This window comes from Xyrauchen texanus, chromosome 2 (genome assembly GCF_025860055.1).
Source record: "Xyrauchen texanus isolate HMW12.3.18 chromosome 2, RBS_HiC_50CHRs, whole genome shotgun sequence".
In the NCBI taxonomy this organism is placed as follows: domain Eukaryota; kingdom Metazoa; phylum Chordata; class Actinopteri; order Cypriniformes; family Catostomidae; genus Xyrauchen; species Xyrauchen texanus.
Genome location: NC_068277.1, coordinates 50,182,221 through 50,199,767, shown reverse-complemented (window position 1 = coordinate 50,199,767; position 17,547 = coordinate 50,182,221). Strand labels below are relative to the sequence as shown.

The window sequence follows — 17,547 nt, the reverse complement described above, 5'->3', positions numbered from 1 at the left end:
TGTTGAGCTTTCCAGCAACATATGACATGTGATTATTTGATGAGTTTGATGTTTTCACTGATTGCAATAATAAACCGTGACTCGTCAGTGAAGAGCACTTTTTGATATTCGGATGTACCGATCCTGTGCAGCTGTTGTTACACGTGGTTTGCCACTGCGAGAACGACCAGCTGTCCTTCCTGTCTCCATGTAGTGCTGTCTTAAGCGTCTCACAGTACGGACAATTGATTGCCCTGGCCACATCTGCAGTCCTCATGTCTCCATGCAGCATGCATAAGGCACGTTCACACAGATGAGCAGGGACCCTGGGCATCTTTATTTTGGTGTTTTTCAGAGTCAGTTGAAAGGTCTCTTTAGTGTCCAAAGTTTTTATAACTGTTACATTAATTGCCAACTGTCTGTAAGCTGTTAGTGTCTTAACCACTGTTCCACAGGTGCATGTTCAATAATTGTTTATGAAAACATTGTTTAAACACTTTACAATTAAGATATGTAAAGTTTTAAAATGCAGTGTCCTGAAAAAGGGATGTTTCTTTTTTGCTGAAAAAAAAAAAAAAATATATATATATATATATATATATATATATATATATATATATACATATATATAGAATTACTTCATTTCTATATTCATTGTCTAGTTATACCCAAAAAGATCTAAAAGTGAAACCAAACATCACATGTGACTTTAAGATGTGAAAGTGGAGATATAGAGTAAAAAAATTACTTAAATATTGATCTGTGACGATTTAACCGCTGGAGTCTTATGGACTACTTTTATGCTGCCTTTATGTGATTTTTGTAGCTTCAAAGTTCTAACCAACATTTACTTGCACTGTGTGGACCTACAACACTGAGATATTCTTCTAAAAATGTTTTAATTTGTGTTCAGCAGAAGAAAGAATGTCATACACATCTGGGATGTTATGAGTAAATGATGATAGAATATTTTTGGGTGAACTAACCATTTTATATATTTTGTGTTAAAGCATAGTTCTGTAAAAAAAAAGTTGTTGTCATCGTAAAATCCAGGGGGAGTTGGGGGGTGGGGTGGTGAGTCAAGGGGGGCGCCACGTACATCGGATCTTGCCTAGGGCACCAAGTAAGAAAGAAACGCCACTGCGATTCGATATCGATTTGCATGGGTACATTTCTGTTACAATGTCCATTTTGCAAACATATAAAATACATTTTCTCTCAGCTTATGCTTTTAATTATAAAGGACCCTTCAAGGTACAATTCAAAAGAATTCACTTTAAAATTATATTTTATCATTAGTGTTTCATAAAATTGGTAAAATATTAGCTTTTGAAACATTTTCAAATTTAGTCTATTCCATCCATAAATGTCTTAAAATAGAATAATATGTTGCATATACACTACAGGTCAAAAGTTTTCAAACACTTACTCATTCTTGGTATTTTGGGGGTTTTTTCTTCACATTTTAGAATGATTGTGAAGTCATCAAAACTATCGAATAACATAAATGTAACTGTAGGAATTATGTTGTGACTAAAAAAAAATCTAAATAAATCCAAACTTTCATATTTTACTTTGAAGGTCCAAATATTTTTTTTGCATGTAATCTTGACATTTTCTCAACCAACTTCTTGAGGTATCACCCCGGGATGCTTTTTAAACAGTATTGAAGGAGTTCCCATCTATGTTGGGCACTTATTGACTTTTCTTTATTATTTGGTCCAAGGCATCAATTTAAAACTTTTTTTTTGTAATGAAATAAATTAATATGGTGGCACAATTATATTTTTGTCTACAAAATTAATTTCAAACATTTAAGCAAACACCTTCAGATCAAAAGATTAAGATCATGAAAAACATTTTAGTATTTGTATTGTTTACTTCCATAATTCATACTATATAAAAGTATTAATATTGATACTTAGAGCACGTGTTTAATTGGTACTGCCTCTTTAACACTAGTGGCATCAGCCAGTAAGTGCATATAATGAGAGAAGATGTGTATGGTTTCTTTAGTGCATTCATGTGTGATAACAATTAAATGTTTTCTTATTTTGTTGTTTTTAATCAACAACTGACTGTAAAAACAGAAAGGGTATTATTCAATGACATATGTATTTGTGGATCTCATCTTTGATACTTTCATGGTGCTTTTTTGTCATGTTGTAGCTTGACAGGCTCAGTCCTCGATCAATTTAGTAATAAGTAAAAGACTGGCCAAGATATTCGAGAAGTTCACCTTTTCTTTTCTATGCATGAAAGAAGGTCATATGGGTTTGGAACAACATGAGGACAAGAAAATGATGACAATTGTCATTTATGGGTGAATTATTGCTTTTACAAGAGGGCATGAGAGAAAGAAACAAGCACCCTGTATCTGTGATGTTCTCAGTGTTGTTGATGGTCAGGCTCGCCACATCACTGACGTCAACCCGACTGATGGGTGTGGCAATTTTCTCGTTGTCATAGTAACTGAGAAACCCACCTTCCAAAGTACACCAACAGCGAGCCATGTCTGAAACATATACACAAATAAAAAAACATGATCTACTGAAAACTATTCAAGAACATTCTCTTCAAGGCAAGCATAACGTTTATTATTGCTCATACTAAGGGATTTCAATTGATTTTGGAGCTTAACTTCCCTTCCAAATCCTGCACCGTTTGTGCTATGGACATGAATGATTCTTCAAATTATGCGGCTTATTGAGGAGAGGTGTGCTACTACTATCAAGCTATCAATCTTAAGATTATTGCCATGCTAACAATAAATCTGGTCAAAAGAAATGTTCACCATTTCTGGAAATTAGGATCTGTTTGGTATAACACAACTGGGTCATCTAAATGAGTTCCTGAGGCTGGCATTTATAACTACAGTAGAAAGTCTGACTGCTTTTCTTTATGTAGTTATTTCACCATTCTTCAGAATTTAACTTTTCAACAGTACAGCCCCCTCAATGGGGGATTATCCCAGAGTATGCCTCAGGCACGTGCACACATAGACATCAAAGGGGGCTTGAGCACCTGCACTTTTTCATCCTCTAGAGAATGTGCTCTTTTTTCTGGGGTACAATTTATTGATTTTTTTTATAAATTAATATATATATATATATATATATATATATATATATATATATATAGATAATCAAAATATCAGGTTGGGAGTTGAGACTTTGTCGAGTTCCGATGCCCGTCCTCCCTTCCTCTCTCTCTCTCTCTCCCCGCGCAGGAGTGCAGTACACATCGGCACATCAGACAAACAGACAGCAGCTCCCCCCAGCTCCTACCCCAGTTGTGTTTTTCTTGGCTTGTGTGGAGGTGAGTGGTGATGAACAAAAGACTAAGCTACCAGTACCTTGACTTTACAGCTAATTAGCCAAAAGCCAAATATAGTTAACTTGTGTCTTGCTAACAAGCATACTACTACTAGCTAATGTAATAAGTTAGCTAAAGTTTATCTTCATTAAGGCAATATATCATGTCCATACAGATTAATGTACTGTACTTAATGGAATACAGGTGAATAAAGTAAAATTTGTGTCTAATAACGTCATCACAGTTGCCACATTGATATGTAAATTAGGTGTTAACTAATTAAAATGTGCTAATTTGCATACATTTGACAAAAAAAACGTGTTTAATTAAATAAATAATTTTTTCCACTTGAGACCCAGCCCCCCAAAATATCTGTGCACGTCCCTGGTATGTCTTATATATCACCAATATTGCACCAAGCTATTACTGTTTTCTAATGTACTACTGTTTTATGGAGCTTACAAAAGGCCTTAAATATTATATATATTAAAGTGAGGAATTCTTAAAAATTTTGATAAATGTTTTAAGCTTAATAAGAATTGCCTAAAACAACTAAATATTCTGCAAGAAAAATAATACTCGATAATGCACTCAAAGGGATCTACTCAAGATTTTGATAAGAATGCAGTAAAATTCTTGCAATATCTTGGCATGGTCCAGGGCTGGACTGGTAATCTGGCATACCGGGCATTTTCTCGGTGGGCCGAAGCACTTTGGGGCCGATCAGGGATGGACTGGCTATCGGGAGAACCGAGTGGGCAGGTGGGTCGGCCGCGAAATATGCCGAATGGGCAGCGATAAGCTAAAATTAGCCCCACCACCCCCCGACCCCAACATCTTTTGCGCCAGTTGCCATGTAAAATCCCAGGCCGATTTCTCTTCCCAGTCCAGTCCTGGTATGTTTTTAAAGATTCAACAATACTTCAGTACAGTACTTAATACAAATCTTACATCACACATAAAAGTGCAGTTTAAAGCTGTAAAAGATACATCAAGGCATGCTAAGGATGTAATAGGATATCGACTGGGATTATCAGCAATACATTCAAATTGCTCTGAGCACTTTATAAAATCTAACAGATCCTCCCTATCCGAGAGGGCTTCTGTTCATCATAAATATTTGATTGAGATGTAAAACTTAACTAACTATATAAATTAGTTAAATTATACTTTGAAGCTTTATTCAACACACTTTCAAATGCAACCAGAATATATGATGTGGTCTTTGTCAGTGAAAAGCTGCAGCGTTATCAAATGCAGTGAGTTTGAACCATCAATACCAGTGTTTCCAAATTGTTAGGCTGCAGGTCAGTTCTGATAAGGTCACGGACAAAATAATGGCAGGGGGTTACTGTCCTGTACCTCACTTCAGAGTGGAAAAGTCATTTTACAATCTGCTTCGACCTATTCCCTCATAAATAAAACAACAAAATCAGCATCAGAACACACTGTTTACTCTTATCTTCATTTGTCTTGTGAAAATGCTGATGGCCTCTTTCTGAGCACTGCTGAGAGCGGTTGTGGTGCTATTAGATAGAGCAGTGGATCTTAAATCCAACCTCATGTTCCACTGACACAATGTTTTGATCCAATGCCACAATGCCTCACCTGATTCAGCTACAATGCTGGCACTTCATTAATCCTGTTTGCAGTGTTAGTTTAGTGAAGGAACAAACCGTTCTGTCAGGACTGAAGTTAAGAGACACTAAATTATGGGCAAGGAGGTACTATCCATGTGTCATGAGGTGTAACTTCCAAACGTTGACTATTTCGATTAACATTACAGTGTGATGGGGTCAAAGCCCCCTAGGGGATCTTTGGCGGTATTGCAGGGGGTTCAATTATTGGTGGATCTCAATGTAATTTTTGTGAAAAAGAAAGTATGTGTTAAACGGAAACACAATGGGTGGGTTCCTGCTCCGGCTCTCTATTCACCAAGGGTGCCTTGGCCTGAAAAGTGTTGATCAGCAAGAAACTTTAGTTGACAGAGATGATATTTGGCAACATCACCAAAAGGCATTCAAATATCACAAAACATACACATGCAAACAAATCCACAGACGGCTGGCATTTACTATCAACAACCATCCAAGTTGGCTGTCTGAGTATCGCATGTAGTGTAATACAATAAATAGCTGGTATTTATTTCCTTAAACCTCTTCACCTCATCTGTCTGAACCTCTCCAGCTCAAATGCCACCACAGATAGTCCATAGAAACCCTCTTGTCACTGTCTTTTCATTCTTTGCTTTACAAGAGTTTGTGGATATATAATCTCTGAACCAGTGCTTCTCAGAAAACTATATAAAGGCATGGAGACAGGTAAAAAAAGAGATGTCCTTTTCAGTTGTCATTAGATTTGTATTGAATGCTGACCAGAGGTCCAGACACATCGAGTGCTTCAATCTCATCAAAAGGGATGTGCAAAACTAAACTTTTTTTCAAATGCTACTAATCAGTGGGTTGTCTGAACAACTAGTGGACTCATGTGTCTAAAGGAAGCCCTGTATAATTAGGTTGATTTAGAGTTCACATGACCACAATCAGACACTTTTCTTAGAGGGCGTTTACAAGACGTGTTCTTGCATTCCACAACAGATTGATTGAGCACAGTGGAACAGAATGCATGTTAAAAAGTTGGAACATTTTAAACATGTGACGTCATTTTAAAATACATCGCTCGAGGTGGGATGCTTGAAAAACAGTGCAAGAAGAGACAAAATGGTCAAACACATTTAAAGTATTCTTTACGCAACATAACGCTTGCTAGGCCCACTCAGCTGCATGCTTTTTACATTTACATTACATTTATGCATTTGGAAGAGGCTTTTATACAAAGCGACTTACAGTGCACTTATTACAGGGACAATCCCCCCAGGAGCAACCTGGAGTTAAGTGCCTTGCTCAAGGACACAATGGTGGTGGCTGTGGGGATCGAACCAGGAACCTTCTGATTAACAGTTATGTGCTTTAGTCCACTGCGCCACCACCACTCCCAGCTTTTTACACTGCATGCTGTTGAGTGGGGCTTGTATGAAACAAAAGGGACCCCACCACACACACACACACACACACACACACACACACACACACACACGCACGCACGCAGGCACGCACGCGCGCAGTGACATCACCGTATAGCAGTCCAATGTTAGTGTGCTTCAATGGAGAAGCAGGATACCCACATGGTCTGAAAATCAGTGCGGGATTCAGGGATTGCATACACATTTAATGATTTCCGCATGTTCAGTTCAGAATGCAGGGAATTACCGCATAAGTTTTTTCACTTTAACATGTAGCTGCGAATTATATCAATAATCTGGTGCTTGTATCAAACTGTAATTCCAGAATCTGTAAACTGCTACCAGAAATACTCTGCGAAGAGAAACTGTTATAGGGAAAAGTGAAACTAAATACCGGTTACATATATGCAGGGTTCCCACATGTCCTGGAAAACCTGGAATTTTGCAATGCAGTTTTCCAGGTCATGAAAAATTGGAAAAATTCATAAATGTCCTGGAAAATAATGATTTGTCCTGGAAAATATTTCAGTAGAATAAAACAGTTTGACTGTATTGCTAGCAAGGTTACATGTACAAAAACATGGTAACGATCGGGACTCGGAATAGAGGTCAAATGCAAACATTTTTGAACGCAACGTTTTCTCTCTGCCGGCGGCTGCGCATTGTGAAACTGTCACGAATTCAGAGAATGACAGAGGCTCAGGACTCAAGCACAGAGTTGAAAAACAGGGAATTTATTAAAACAAAAAAACAAAAGGTACTTCAGTCTGGGAGTGCCCTCATCCTTGGGTTGGGATACGGATTGGAAGTCCCCCCAAGGCACAGGCCGTGATGTTCTCCTCCCATTTAAGGGCAAGCCTGACTGCATTGGGAAACTCTGCATACTCACCCCGTTATGGGACAATGGATCTAATGGGCTCGTTCAGACCTGCCCAAAAGATTGATTAGGCAGGTCTGATCATATCCCAGACCAGAGGACAATGATAAAAATTCAAGGGCATACCCCCACACAGATTTATCATCCTGCCGTAGTCTATAAAGCTGCATGCTGGTGGCCAGTTGAAAAAACTAATCTTGCGCTGGGTCCATCTTGGCCAGTTCGTAATGTCACGAATGCAGAGAATGACAGAGGCTCATGACCCAGGCACTATGAAGTTGAAAAACTGAATTTAGGCTGGGGCAGAAGGTAACATGGAAACAAGACCGGACCGACGGAATGAGGAAAGGTAATCCACACCGACTGGAACAAGAAACAAGACTGACTGAACACACAAGATTGAAAACCAGGTGAACTGGCACTGGACAGCACACACAAGGAGACTAAAATAGGGAGAGAAATCAACACACGATGCACGCAACAGGTGACAAAAACAAGACAGGACACCTCTGCGAGAGTTTGACCACACACACATGTGACACCTTAGACCGAAGTGACCGAAGTTACCGAACCTCAGTACAACATGTATACAGCTCGTGACCCGGGTACACATCGCACTGCACACCCGTGTTTACGAGAGACAGACAAACTATTGAGCACAAGTGTCTGGATCCAGTCACAGATCGAAACTCAAAAAACCAGACATTGTGCTCCCAACATGAAACAAGACAGTCCGAAGAGTGCATGGCAGGGAATAAAACACACAAAGACAGACATGGGACGATAATGGCACGGCCCTGACAGACAAAAACCCAGACTGACAGAGTAATAGGACCATGAGAGAAACAACATCAACGGTTAAGTGTGCGGACACCCTCGTGATTGATTACAGCAGCAGCCAATCGTGTGCTAGACAATCATGGTCCAAATGAGGCAGATCACTTGATTGGTTACAGCTACAGCCAATTGCGTGCTTGGCTACAGAAAGCACATGCACAGTCAGAAGTGGCACTCGTGAAACTTCTCATTCATAAACAAACTGAATGACCTGGTACATGTACTGACCAACTGAATGAAAGGAGCATGTTGTTCATTTACTTCAGCATCGGCATGTGAGACTACGTTGTTAATCACAAAGAGAAAAGGGGCAGAGGAGCTATTAATGTGTAAAAGTAACTGATGTTTATACATGTTGAGGGGCTTTCACATGACTCGCTTCAGCACTGCCGAATACATTGAAGTCTATGAAGTGACGTGTCAGCTTAACCTCAGCTCCGCACCAGTGTTTTTCACACATGTTTTTGCCTCACACATAATGTCTTTGAGAGTACAAAGCTATAATAAATATTTTAAAACTGTCATAATTTATTTTTATGAAATATATTTAATATAGTATCCAGAGACCCTAGTTATTGAACTTTAGTAGTTCTATTCACCAAAAAAATTAAATAAAAACGCAAAGGCCTAAACAAACGAGTCCTCTTTCTGCGATCAAAGAAATTGCCATATTTTTCTCTTATGTTTTCAATGTTTATTGTGCACACCGCTTTCTTGCATGGCAAGCTCGTCAATTCACCCCTCCATGATGCTTTCTCCAATGGTTGTCACGTGGAGCGCAAAGCGCTGCTTGCCACTGGCGATGAACAAAGCATTGACACCTCGACTATTCGAAACCGACTCGAATATTATTAGACTATTGTTGTCCTCTTTTCTGATAAAAGTCATGCTCAGCAGTTTAAATACTGTAGGAAAATTTCTTTGTTCTCATAATGCTTAAACATTCTAATGAAGTCAGTAGATTTGACATGCAAATTTTAATAAAGGAGAAGGTAAGGTCGTTATTGATACTAATTATTGGCCTATAATTAGACTATTATTGTTGTCTTTTTGGATGTAAATTCATGATCAGTAGTTCATAAACTGAATGGAAATTATAGATCTGCTTTGTTCTTGTATTGCTGAAATACTATAAAGTCTCTCTTGGCAGATTCCAGTCGTGAGCATCTCAAAATGATTCAATGACTCACTCATCGCACATAAGATGCTCATTTGTCGCCACCTAGTGGCATCTCCAGAAGGGGTCACTAAACTAATCAATTAATGAAACTGAACAAATTTGTGAAACAGAAGCAAGCCACACCAAAATACCCTTTATTTTTCTGCAGATAATGGTTTATACTTGAATCAAAATAAATCTTAAATTGGTGCTTTTATCTTAATTCTTTAAAAAAAACAGAAAATATGTTCATGAATCAGTGATTGTGTTATGTATGACCTTGTCTTGTTTTACCGTTGCCCCTTTGTTTTCCATTTTTGTCCCTTTTGTTATTCCATAGTTTTCACTTTTGTCCCTTGTTTAGCTCCACTGTCTCACTAGTCTATTGTTTAAAAGAACTACACTTCCCAGTATCCACCTGTCATCATCACTGCCATTTTGTTCATTGGTCTCACCTGTGTATCATTTGTAATCATCTTGTCCTTGTGTATTTATATCCTGGTTTTTGGTTCAGTCCTTGTCTTTCGTTGAATGTTGTTAGCCCGGTGTGTGTGTGTTCCCTGCCTGTATTTTCTGTGTTATGTTTATTTCCCCATTGAGGGTTTTCCTTTGTGTTTTTGTGTTTCAATAAAGTAAAGCTTGCACTTAGATCCGCTCTCCTCGTCTGCCTTCGCTGTCTACATTCGTAACAGATTGTCATGAGTTTGCATCCCTGTGAGTTATAAACTTTAGACAACAATGTCGAACCACTGATTTTGTTTTTGTTATTAATTAACACTAGGTTGGTAGTGTGGTGATTTGGCTTTAATACCTCAGGGTTTAAATACATTTTCAATAATTAAATGATCGGGAGTCGATTATAACGCGGTTACCACATGTACTATGCAGAAAACACAAAATCTAGTCATAAAAATGGCATTATCATTAAAACACAAAATGTTATTGATTATGACAAATTTAAATGAAAATGAATGTTTGAATGTACAATTAATCAAATTAAAATTGTGATATGCCCTAGTGTAATAATTAAACTTAAATAGTCTCTGATTATTTGAATAAATTAATAATCTGCTAGTGATGCATGCTTCAAAATGAATGTGTAGAGCTGGCCACTCATTCACTGAAAACACTTAATCTTGATCCTCACGTGCACTCTTGTGTGTGAAACAACAGAGACAGAGAGCACTATGAAGTGCGCAGTACATAGAGACTATGTATTTATTTAATTAAATCACAGATTTACAGGGATTAATAGTCACACTGGGCCATGGAGAAAACTGCTTATCTGGAGGTGAAAGACTAACATCAAAAACTCACAGAAACGGCAAAATAAAAGCTGTTTAAAGTGTTTTTGCTTAAATATTACACTTGTTGGGTGCATAAAATGTTCTGGAAATGTCCTAGAATTTGTGCCTTGAAAAGAATGGGAACCCTGATATGTCATCTCTATGATCTATCTGGAGCTCCACCTGACCTGAACAGGTATTTTCTCTACCCTGTGAATCAGTGGGTTTTAATTATTATGTAAAAAATATGCATAAATAATAATAATATGGTAATATAAATACTATAATATTACTAATATACACAATATGAAAATACATAATTTTATATCTTTAATATACATATAATATAAGCAAGGTTCTCTCTCAGGATTTAATCTGTTAACATTTTCAAAGCATTTTGTCAATATTAAACTGCCATTATAATGTATGGTGAGTACTGACTTGTACTCTTAAAGTGATAGTAATTCTCTCATCACGTGAAAATGTTTATGATTTTCTTTCTACTGTGGAACTCAAAAGGAGATTTTAGGGACAATGTATTGGGGGAAAAACATTTGCAACAGTGCATGGTGACTGGAGCTAACATTCTGCCTAACATATTCTTCAACTAAGACATAAACTGAACAAGAGGATGGTCAAAATCAAAAGTAACAGTCAGTATCTGGTGTGGCCACCAGCTGCATTAAATACTGCAGGGCATCTCCTCCTCATGGACTGCACAAGATTTGCCAGTTCTTGCTGTGAGATGTTACCCCACTCTTCAACCAAGGTAATTGCAAGTTCCTGAACATTTCTGGGGGGAATAGCCCTAGCCCTCACCCTCTGATCCAACAGGTTCCAGACGTGCTCAATGGGATTGAGATCTGGGCTCTTCGCTGGCCATGGCAGAACACTGACATTCCTGTCTTGCAGGAAATCAAGCTCAGAATGAGCAATATGACTGGTGGCATTGTCATTCTGGAGGGTCATGTCAGGATGAGCCTACAGGAAGGGTACCACATGAGGGAGGAGGATGTCTTCCCTGTAACGCACAGCGTTGATATTACCTGCAATGACAACAAGCTCAGTCCAATGATGCTGTGACACACTGCCCCAGACCGTGATGGACCCTCCTCCTCCAAATCGATCCCGCCCCAGAATACAGGCCTTGGTGTAATGCTCATTACTTTGATGATTCTATTCCGAACATCAACCCTGGTGAGACAAAACCATGACTCATTAGTGAAGAGCACTTTTTGCCAGTCCTGTCTGGTCCAGCAAAGGTGGGTTTGTGCCCATAGGCACAATGTCAGGTAAGGACCTCCCTTAAAACAGGCCTACAAGCCCTCAGTCCAGCCTCTCTCAGCCTACTGCGGACAGTCTGAGCACTGATGGAGAGATTGTGCGTTCTTGGTGTAACTCGGGCGGATGTTGTTGCCATCCTGTACCTGTCCCGCAGGTGTGATATTCGTATGTACTGATCAGCTGTCCTTCGTGTCTCCCTGTAGTGCTGTCTTAGGCGTCTCACAGTATGAACATTGCAATTGATTGCCCTGGCCACATCTGCAGTCCTCATGTCTCCATGCAGCATGCATAAGGCACATTCACACAGATGAGCAGGGACCCTGGACATCTTTATTTTGGTGTTTTTCAGAGTCAGTAGAAAGGTCTCTTTAGTGTCCTAACTGTGACCTTAATTGCCTACCATCTGTAAGCTGTTAGTGTCTTAATGACCGTTCCACAGGTGCATGGTCATTCATTGTTTATGGTTCAGCATGTAAAATGTTGTTTAAACCCTTTACAATAAAGATCTGTAATGATAATTGGATTTTTTAAAAATTATCTTTAAAATACAGTGTCCTGAAAAGGGGACGTTTCATTTTTTGAGTTTATAATTATTCTAAGTTTGTTTTAAGCTATTCCACCATCGATGCGTGTAAATATGGGTAAGGCATTACGGGCTCGTGGACGCACGCACAACAGCACTGCTGCTGAAAATAAAACAAATCCTAGGGGAAACACTGAAGGGTTAGCATGCTGTGAAAGCACAGCATGCTAATTAAGGCCAGAAACATTTTATGCAAGCATACGAACGTAGACGCAAGCGCTTAGTCAGTTGAACATATTTAACATGCGTTCTTCTGTTATTGGGGTGGTAACAAACCTCAGTATGCAAAGAGATAATCGACATGATAGTTACCTTCAAAGTATGCACCATTAAACCGGATGTGTTATAATTCAGGCAAATTGCTATAAACATATTGGATTTAACGTAATTGTTCAGCACTATTCTCTTCAAACTGTTGTTCCGCCATGACAGTAGTTGATTTTAAAGAGAAAACACGCTGTAGAAGCAGAGAGTTCACACAGTGCCCCTTGTGACAAAGTTGAGAATGCAATGTGCACTTCCACATTTTGGAGCACAACTTTGCATAAAATCGAGCTATAATGATAATGTTCATGCTCTTGCGTAGAGTATGTTTCTGGCTCAAGCAACGTTTCTAAAAATATACAAAGTAGAAAAGGTGGAAGAGATGGCTGTTAGGCCAACAGGCCAGTGTGCTGTCTAGAGCAGTGGACTCAATTAAAAACCACCTCATTTTATGCACAAATCCACCAATTGTATTTAGTAGAATCAAACAAACTTGCGTAGGTATGAAACACTTCTGCTTTTGAAACCAAACTATTTAACTAAACTAGTGCTGTCCAACATTTAAATATTTTTATCACGATTAATCGCAGAATTTTGAAAGTGCTGAAATGTAACAATATATATATATACACACACACACACACACACACACACACTTCTTTTTCTGTCAAAATGCATTTATTTCCTACTTAGGTAAGAAAACAAAACAATATGTAGCAATATTGCTTTATTAATATTTTCCCAACAAAGCCTTCCACAGTATAAAGATAGAAATGTACTGAAATATCACCAATTCAAGTAGCATTAAACATTTCACAAAGTCTAACTGGGAGGTTGACTAATACAATTATTATTATTATTATTATTATATAAATAATTATTATACAAATAATTATTATTATTGTTATTGTTATTATAGGATTAGTCCCCATAGGTTGCATTTTCATTGCATTGCAATGGGCATTAAATGTCTTAAACTCTAATCCTCCACAATATTATTCAGCCAGCAGACTGTTGCTATCTGCTTTGCTACAGAAATCATGCAGCTGCATTCATGATTCTCAGACAAGTCTTGTTCTGCATTTTCGAGAGTTGATGTGCTTCTGTAGTAATTAAATTGCACCTTACAGAGATTTCTATCACATGTCCCATCTGGGCTTGTTTAGTACAACACATAGCATCAAGAGGTCCTTTCTCCATTATGTTTTCACTGACAGAATCGCCGTTGTTTGTGTGTGCGTGTGTGTGTGTGTGTGTGTGTGTGTGTGTGTGTGTGTGTGTGTGTGTGTGTTGTGTCTGTGTAATGACTCTGGTCGGACACATCAACACATCATAAAGGTTCCACCCTTCCAACCAGTGTCTATGCTGGTTTATGCTTTATTAACAGTAAATGCGTTTATCTCGATTAGAAAAATTACCGTGTTAAAAGTTTTAATTATTTGCATGCGTAAACACATAAAATAAAAATAAAATCACACTGAAGAACACTGCATTGATGGCCAGTTGTGTTACTCTTAATGTATCAAATGACATGCCAATTCATCGTTGCTGGGCACCCACTCAGCTTGCATTTTATCAGCTAAGAGTGATACATAAGGAGTGATTCAGCAACTGCAACACAAAAAAGTATGCACGCTTTCAATGCTGAGATGCTGAATGCTGAGAATTTTTAGAGAAAACAGAATTATCTTTTTGACAATGGCTGCCTTTTGCCTGCTTTTTAATATATAAGGGTCCATTCACACAAGACACGTTCTTGAATTTAAAAAAAGCTTAAAAGAGTAAAAGAATACAGGGCCCACACGTTTTTCAAAGTTTAAGTGTTTTTAACTTGACGTGGTGTCTTAAAAACATGGTGCTCATGGCATGAGATGCTGAACAAAGACACTCGTCTGACGGAAATGTGCAGTGCACATATTTTTGTTTGGTATGTTGCAGCCTTCTGCAAAAATACTTTAAATTATACATTTTTTCACATCAATCTGCACTCCATACCCAATAATGACAGAGCAAAAAAAATATTTTTGATAACTTTGCAAATTAATTAAAAAGAAAAAAATTAAATATCACATTGAAATAAGTATTCAGACCCTTAACTCAGTACTTAGTTGAAGCACCTTTGGCAGCGATTATAGCTTCAAGTCTTTTTGGTTATGGATTTGGGGATTTTCTGTCATTCTTCTCTGCAGATCCTCTCAATCTCTGTCAGGTTGGATGGGGACCATTGGTGGACAGCCATATTCAGGTCTCTCCAGAAAGTCTGGGCTGTGACTGGGCCACTCAAGGACATTTACAGAGTTGTCACTAAGTCACTCTTTCGTTGTCTTGGCTGTGTGCTTTGTGTCACCTTCCTGTTTGAAGGTGAACTTTTGGCCCATTCTGAAGTCCTGAATGCTCTGGACCAGGTTGTCATTAAGGATATCTCTGTATTTTGCTTGAGCGTTGAGCTTTCCTTTATTTGTAGCTTTCCCATATCAATGCCTCGACACAATCCTGTCTCTGAGCTCTGCAGGCAGTTCCTTTGACCGTATGGCTTGGTTTTTGCTCTGATATTCAGATGTGAGACATTATATAGACAGGTGCGTGCCTTTCTAAATCATGTCCAATCAATTGAATTTGCCCCCGGTGGACTCCAATCAATGTGTAGAAACCTCTCAAAGATGATCCAGAGAAATGGAATGCACCTGAGCTAATTTCAAGTGTCATAACAATCTGAGTATTACGTCAATGTGATATTTCAGCTTTTTTCTTTCTAATAAATTAGATTAGAAGTTATCAAAACAATTTCTTTGTCATTATAGGGTATAGAGTGTAGATTGATTTGAATTATTATGTTTTAAAGCATTTGAGCATAAGGCTGCAACATAACAAAATGTTAAAAATGAAACGATGGGGTTTGAATACTTTCTGAATGCACTTTATACAGACACAGCCCCTCACTCTTCTCTATTCAGTTAACAAATTTTGTTTTTTCCCTCGTTGTGTTTAAAGCATATATTATTTTACCTAAAATCATCATCAGATCCCATAAGTTAATTATGGCGACCACCAATTTCGGCAAAGAAATCTAAATCTTCTGTAGTTGTAAAACATTGGGTCGTATCTTAAAAACTTTTAGACCAGTTATAGATTAGTGAACACAATAATAGCATATTGTTCTAAATTACAACAGAGTAAAACCGTTTTGACACTACAACTCTAAAACTCTAAAAGTGTTGCAAAACAAAGTGTTGTGAGCATTTATGTGTGGTGTATGAGTAAAATGATTCATATATATGTGAGTTTAGAGTCTGGAGCCCGGCACAGCAGAGTTCAGAGGATTAGTCATCAAGGGACATGCCTCAAAATAATCTTGTTTCATCATTTGCACAGGCGGAACCTCATGGGGGGTTCTTTCATTTGCGGATGGACGTTGTTTGCTATGAAAGGATCACAACATTGATCCAGATGAAATGAATGAGTCTCGATTGAGAAGTTGCCCCGGCTCGGAGACACACAGCTTCCAATGGTGAGAGGCAATGGGAGCTTGTTTTAGATACATTGTCCCCTTTAGAGCATGGAGTGTTTCACATGTACACACAAACACACAGAGAAATACCACTGCATGATTTATAAAGGGGTAGATGTGGTTGTTTTCTCCACTTCCCATAAAAGCATGATTCCTCTGTCAGTGTCAGTGGAAGCTCATTGCACACACACAAACACAAATATATATAAAGCTAATTATAATTTCTACTGTATAGACTAACCCTAACTCACACCCTAACATTATAAGAAAACTTTTAGCAGAGTTTTAGAGTTAAAAAACAATAACAACACATACATACAGTAGTTATGCATGCAATGATATCCAATGTAATAATACAGTAAAATAATCCAATAAATGCAGTTTGCCAATTAATTGTACAATGAAATGTGAGATCCTTGTTTTGAAGATGTGCATGTTTCAATGTTTGAAATGTAAAAAAAAAAAAAAAAAAATTGAGAACTATTGTTTTACAAAATTTCCCACTATGCAAATTAAGCAATTGTTCTCCCATGTGTTAGAGATTACATTTCAGAACTTGTGTGAAGTCAAAAGTCAGTGAACAGCCTCAGATCCAACAAACTGTGCTTTTATTAAAATCCACAGGACGAAAGCATCAATTATTAACACTAGGATTTTATATAGGACGTTTCAGACCATTAGCATGAAAGGCTTTAAAGCAACCTGAATGATAGCTTTGAGAAAAACTATATATATATATATATATATATATATATATATATATATATATATATATATTTGTCCTTTTTTTTGGATAAGGCACAAGCAATATTTTCCTGTTGATTAAACAAGCATAAATGTACTATTTAAGTAGTGCCTTTGAATATTTCAGAGGAAACGCTACTCTTACGACACCGTTACTGTGCTCGCACACTTTTACGTTTGTTTTTTTATAATGAATGAAATAACAAGGTACTTATTGGCTCTGCCATTACAGTTCTTTAACAGAAGCATGTAATACAAATACAAAGAGGGCAAAATTACTAAATCAGTACATAATAAAAGGACAGAGTGGAGGCAGCAGGACAATACTTCGTTTGAGCAGTGAACCAGCACGTACAACAACAAAAACTAAAATTATTTTGGGCTATTTGGTTGCTACTGTTTCTAGACAGAGTAGAATCAAAAGACCCTTTGGCATCTCAAATATGGTGGCAATGTGAACCAGAAAACATCAATACTCATGTGACAAAGTTTGGAAAAGATTTGTGAAGTCACGCCACTAAACAGTTGAGAATTTGTCAATGCACTACAGGCAGCTGTGAACATTTTCAGATTCTCAATAAATTTCCACGTTCCTTTGTACAAAGAACAATGTGACATCTATTTAGTATTAAACACAATTTTATTGGTCAAGCAGCATTCCAAGAGTGATGATATTTAGTATAACAGGA

At 37.8% G+C, this 17,547-nt stretch overlaps 1 protein-coding gene across 3 annotated transcripts in view; it reads right to left on the bottom strand.

Annotated features, from left to right (window-relative positions):
* Positions 1-17,547, bottom strand: part of LOC127657565 (arf-GAP with Rho-GAP domain, ANK repeat and PH domain-containing protein 2-like) — a 145,910-nt gene that overhangs the window by 44,481 nt on the left and 83,882 nt on the right. For all 3 annotated transcript variants that reach the window (XR_007972306.1, XM_052146425.1, XM_052146435.1), the window contains one exon: positions 2,350-2,494. Coding sequence is in view for 2 of the 3 variants with exons in the window: in XM_052146425.1 (XP_052002385.1) it covers positions 2,350-2,494 (145 nt within the window). In the remaining variant the exon portion in view is untranslated. The remainder of the gene's footprint in view (positions 1-2,349; positions 2,495-17,547) is intronic.